Source organism: Buceros rhinoceros, unplaced genomic scaffold (genome assembly GCF_000710305.1).
Source record: "Buceros rhinoceros silvestris isolate BGI_N320 unplaced genomic scaffold, ASM71030v1 scaffold30534, whole genome shotgun sequence".
Classification (NCBI taxonomy): domain Eukaryota; kingdom Metazoa; phylum Chordata; class Aves; order Bucerotiformes; family Bucerotidae; genus Buceros; species Buceros rhinoceros.
In genome coordinates, this window is record NW_010410525.1 from 37,499 (window position 1) to 43,597 (window position 6,099).

Below are 6,099 nucleotides of genomic sequence, written 5' to 3' on the forward strand. Positions count from 1 at the left end.
GCAGGAATGACACCAACTGTAAATGAAAATTAACACTTTACGGAATTGCAGACATAACCACCTGGCAGTGTAATACAGACATAATTAGGTGAGATTTAGATATTTGGCTATCACATAAGTGGCAGAGAGCTTAGACTATCATAGCCTACAGGCTTTCTGCCTCCATGGCTGGATGGGTAAGGTGGTAGCACCTGGAAAAGGTTCTTTCTAGGGCTACCCGCAGCCTTAGATTTCATAGCAAGTACTCCAAAGATGAAAAATTCAGATGCAGCTCTTCCAAACCCTCTTGTTAAGCACCTCCCAGCTATGGTCTGCATCATAAAGCACAAATACCTTGAAAAGTGTCCGCAAACAGCCACATACAGAATAAGGTCTCAATCTCTGCAATGACTTATTGACATTCAAATGTCCTACGCAATGTCCAAAACAAACCAATTGCAGGAACAGATTTAATGCCTTTCTGTTAGCATAAACAAACTTTTGCAAAATGAAAGAGAAACAAATACACTGTACTTTAACAAAATTAGTATCAGACATTCATAATATTATTTTATAGAACCAGCTAGAAAGAAAAGCTAATTTGGAAAGCTATCTGGGAGAGGTATCTGCAACAAGCAGAACATGTTTAAAAACTAAATTCAGTAACATTTCAAACTGATACGTGACAGCAAGTAGGTTTAGCCTTTATCTTCAATAAAAACAAAAATTCCAGGAAGTTATATAAAAAACTGTCAACAGCGTAAAATTTACTTAGTAATTAAAAAAACCTGGTGAAGTTTAAAATTAAAACTACACACCATATACTCCACTGTCCTTTTAGCTGAGTGTATGGTACTGGATACACTTGTTAAGACTGAAGGAAAGTCTGCTCACACTTTCCTAAGCTTTCAGATTCCCTAGTACAACATATTACTTCTCTCTCCAAAATCCCGGATTTCTTATACCCTTCCATGCTCATGGCTAAAGCTGCACAACCCCTGCATATTCCTGAACTACACGGGCACAAAATGTTTCTTAAACAGTTCTCTTGTCTCATTCAGTGCACACAATGAATGCATTACATCATCATCATGGCTTGGCTTCGCGAATGAAGATTGGGAAGGGTTTTTCCCACGCTCACTGCAAGCGATGAGTGCACCCTTCGGGCCTGCGCGGTGGGTTTTTTAGGTGAGGCGCAGCGTGCGCAGAACTGGCTCCACCCTTTACACCTGCCAGGGCCTAGCAAGCTTGGACGGTGACAGCGAAGTCCTCGGGTTGTAGGTTTGTTTAGAGTGTCCTTCTCTTAGATGATGGATGAGCCTTACAAGGCTAAACGAGCTCCATCTGCCCGGGTTTGGAGTCAGAGTTGTCCTTCTCCTAGGATGGCTGCCCGAAGGCTAGTGAGCCCATCCTGCCCGTGGACACACTTTGTCTGACCCTTCAGTTGAGACCTGTCTGGCACCGGAGACCCCACCGGAGGCACATGCCACTCCCAGCACAGCTCTCAACCTCACAAGGGCACGCAAGCTCCTTCCCCACGGCAAGGGGGTGCCCATGAAAGAGTCGCTGCTCTACCTCCGGACATCACAGACCTGGGCATGGGGCAGCCAGGGCCTGCCAAGAACGGGAGTCCTAGAGGTTGGAATGCATTACAGGGCAAAATTAAAAACCATAAAAGCAGCATTTCTTAACTTAATTTGAACTACGACTTGCATTGAAATAATTGTTATTTTAATCTAGTTTTGTACATACACAAGCAGTGTATGTTTGTGTGCACACAAACAAGCATATTCACATTTGAAGAGAAGAGGTTGCTTTTAAATTTCATGAAGTCTTGGAGTTAATTAAGTATTCCCCTCTCCTGCAAGAAACGGAAAAGCAGGGGACATGCTGACTTGTTATTCATCCACACTAATACTTAGTTTTCTTAGAATACACATTAGACTATCACAAGACTTTGAGGAGGTTTCATATATTCAGAGAGTGGTAGAAGAAACGTTAAGTTAACCTCACCTGGTCTTCTGTGTCCCAGGCCTTGTACACAACACCCAGTGAAGACAATCAATGATGAGTTTTAGAAAGGCATTGAACCTTGACTGCAACTGCTACAGACTGCACACCTCTCCTGAGTCACTCCAGGTCTCAACTTCTGTGCAAAACACAGCGTCGTATTTCCCACTCAAATTCTTCTAACTTTAAACTCATAGGGTTTTTTTCTGGTTGCCAAATAAAAAGGCCCTCCAGTATTGGACTTCCTGTCCTTAATGCAGACACTTTATCAATCACATCTCTTAACCACCTCCTCATGAAAACAGATTTAATTTTTTTTTAGTCTCTCCTCACAAGGCAGAGTTTCTAGAGTTCATATCTTTTAGGTTTTCTTTGAGTCTGTGGTACCCTTTCTTTGCTACCCTATTCTGTTTTTTACATCCCTTCTTTAGTGCCATTTCATGTAGGCTTTTGTAATTTTCTTCCTGAATGAGCACCTCGATCGTGTGTTTTAAAAGCAAAAAACAATCAAAACATTAAATCATTTTAACATGTTTCACATGATTTTTATTGCAGAACAGGAATCCTGTCTTGCTAACGTGAAGGTAAACGGAAGTTGGGCATTCCCACCTCGATCGTGTGTTTTAAAAGCAAAAAACAATCAAAACATTAAATCATTTTAACATGTTTCACATGATTTTTATTGAAGAACAGGATTCCTGTCTTTCTAACGTGAAGGTAAACGGAAGTTGGCCTTCCCTGCCTCACCTGAGGTAGGTGCCCCTTCTCCAACATTTTCAAGAGAGTCTAGTTACAAATCATAAAGAACATTATGTCCATACAAAATAAACCCATCACATCATAAATACACAATCAAAACTTCAAGAAAGCAAAACAAAAAACTAACTCCATACCTGCCTGGGGTCTGATGGTTGTGAGAGATTCCAGGTAGTCCTTCATGTCTTTGTGTTTGAAGCCAACAGAGATTTCAAAAGGTGTTTTATGTAGGACATTCAGGTGATCCGGATTGGCACCTTTTTCCATGAGCTGCTGTGCCAAGCTCACCTTTCCACTAACAGCTGCCAGCATTAAAGGACTCCAGCCCATAGTCTTCACAGCATAATTACAATCAGCTCCCCACTCTAATAACAGATGTACCACTGCCTCATGTCCATGCTGAGCAGCTGCCATCAGTGGAGTGATATCAGGAAGGTCATCTCTGCTGCTCTTGAGTACATTTGTGCTAAAATGGTCGTAATTGTCTACAAAAGCTCCAGATTCCAACAACGATTTCACCATGCTGACATGGCCACCTCTAGAAGCCATTGTGAGGACACTGGCTCCTAATTTATTCTGTGCATTGAGATCAGCACCATTCTCCAGCAAGATGTGGGCCACACTTAGATGTCCAAACCTCGAGAGAAAGAGAGAAAGAGGAGAATTAACATCTTCAATGGCAGAGGCTTCTCAAAGAAAACAAATATACTCTGAAGACTTTGTTACCAAATTGGCCTCTTGGCTAATACACTATGCGGAATCATGCACGCATCACTGAGTGTGACAGTGGTCACCTCACTGCAGGGATGTGATCAGCAGCTAAGGACTGTAAACTAAACCATTCTACACGTACCAGTGACCACGCTGATAAACCAGGCACCTATTTAAGAGGATGCACTGGTCAAAGCAGGAGTGTGCTAGCCTCATTTTCAATCGCGTGACATCAACACAGAACTTCCATACACTGTAGAGTCACTTTCATCCCCTTATTTCCAGGCTTGTATCACATCCAAAAGCAAAGCCAGTTTGTTCGTAGAGATCTTAATTAAGTACCCTCATTACTACTGAAGATGTAAAGTAAAAACTTCAAAGAGTCAATGCTAAAGAAAAAAAAGACAATTTTATGAACTGGAGAGACAATCTTCTGTATTTGCATCATGCCCTGCTTTCCAGTTGTGAACCATCAACAAACCCTCATCATGGAAGAAGGCTCAGAGAAGGCAGGCATGTGCCCATGAAGCTCAGAGAAGAACACGGTCAGCGGCCACCACTGTCATAAAGCAAGCTGAGCTTCTCTCTAGACAAAAGGGTTCTGACGGTGGCCTTTGTCTTAGAGAAACTGCTCTATCAGCAGAGTGGGACAACTGGTTGTGTTGAATGGCCTTCCCTAAAACAATCAATAGAAAGTATTATCCTCCTGAATTAGCCAGACCAGTATGGGGGAAGTGTCTACACAGCTCAGCCCAACAGCACCAAAACGGAGAAACCAACGAAACCAGTCCTGGAGAGAAAAAGGGGCTTGGGTTGGCTTTCAGCCACATACTCCTCCCTGCCAACTGGGGATGCGCAGCATCATGATGGAGAGCATACAGGGACCGGTAATGGGCATGCTATTTCTCTTGTGGTTCAGCTGTGTTGCAGTTGCTATGTTGGGCTTGTGCTATGTTTTCAAGAGTATCGCTAGGCTAAATTAAAATTCAGTGTACCACTAAGTATCTTCCAATAGGAAACTTGGTATTAAAACATTAAACCCTCCTTGCATGGAATATCTAAAAGTACTTGGTCAGAGTACTGAACTCTTACATCAGTTTCACCACGGATGCCACTTGACTAACAGAGGGTCTGGTAGTTTGGCAGTAAGGAAGAGATAGTCATGCAAGCCATACACCCAACCAGCTAGCTAACCGTGAGAGAATGGAAACCCTTTACCCCTCCGCAGCTGAGGAATTCCACATTTTAATAAACATAATATATTGACAAGACGTGTACTCTGTCCTCTTGCTGCAGGTATCATGCATTACTATATGCTCGTGTAGTGTTTCACATAATCATCGATCCTGAAAGCAGCCCTTGTAGACTGCTGCAAAGCAAACGTCAGATGAGGAAATCCCAGAGAATCCTACTAACCACTAAGAGCAGAGATGAGACCAAACCTCCCCAGTTTTCTTTCAGAAAGTGAACAGCTGCGGAAGGAACCCTCTGGGGTCTGTCTAGTCTCTAGGTCTATCCTGGCAGCATTCACTGCATCCCATCAGTAGTCTGCAACTCCTGCACACAGGATTAATTCTATGCATATATGCTATCTCCTGCCCCATTCCTAACCACAGCCAGAACATTAAACACGGACATAGTTTGAAACCTGTGTTTGTACAAACACTGTGTTTCCTTCTTGGTTATCCATTAAAAAGAAAACAGAAACATGCTCTTCCACTTCAGGTTTTCTCCACAGGCTTCAGTGTTATCTACAGTACTTTTCAATGGCTGCAAGTCATTTCTTTAAAGCAGTGAGAGAGTTGTAGTGATTCCAGTTTATTGTTTTTAGAAAATGAGTGTACAGTTTTCATTAAGGGAAAAAATCAAAGAAATAACAAAATTATTGAACCTTGTTTTCCTTGTTCTTACTGGGAAATCAGCTGTGTGACTCATTCTTCGGGAACTTTCTATGGGCTTTAGTTGAAAAGAGAAATGATGACTTTGAAACAGACTCTTTTCTTCCAAGCATTTCAATTTGTTATGAAACAAACAAAAAACCCATTTCTTCTCTCAATTAAGCATTCAGTTATTATAGATAAGCACTGCCCTCCAACCCTGCAAAGCAGTCTGAAAACCCAAGGCGTACTTGCATACAGAAAGATAGGCACACAGACCAGCATCAGCAATGCGGAGACCTCCCATCACCCACAGGGGTTACATGAAGCACAGCATCACTGATGTCCATAACAACCCAATTTTGTCATTAAGACCCTCAGCAATGATCTTCCATATCCTCCAACAAGTCATTAAGGAAAAGCCAAGTGAACTGAATTATTTCTGTCTACTTCAGTACATTTTACGTCACAGATGACTTTAGCAGATACACACATACCAAAAAAAAAAACAAGACAGAAAATGAAGTATGGGTGTGTACATATATTTCCCAAAAAAGAAGAGAGGAGCAGTATTTTCGCGTTGATGCTACCTGACTGCGATACTGCACTGGCTTTATCCAAGAAACAGCACACGCAGCTTCAACCACCACATCCTTAACGCGGAAAGAGAAAGCCCAACGCCCCAGCGTAACCCTTATCCAAAGTTAAACGCGACGACCCCTCCTCACCCACCCCCGGGGAAGGTAACAGGTGACCGCTCGCACCG

The 6,099-nt window shown here is 42.5% G+C and overlaps 1 protein-coding gene across 1 annotated transcript in view; it reads right to left on the reverse strand.

Moving 5' to 3' along the window:
- Positions 1–3,431, reverse strand: part of ANKS6 (ankyrin repeat and sterile alpha motif domain containing 6) — a gene marked incomplete at its 5' end in the record, with an annotated part of 30,751 nt that extends 27,320 nt beyond the window's left edge. Inside the window, one exon of the mRNA XM_010135664.1 lies at positions 2,883–3,431. Coding sequence (XP_010133966.1) covers positions 2,883–3,431 — 549 coding nt within the window. The remainder of the gene's footprint in view (positions 1–2,882) is intronic.
- Between the last annotated feature and the right edge of the window lie 2,668 nt (positions 3,432–6,099).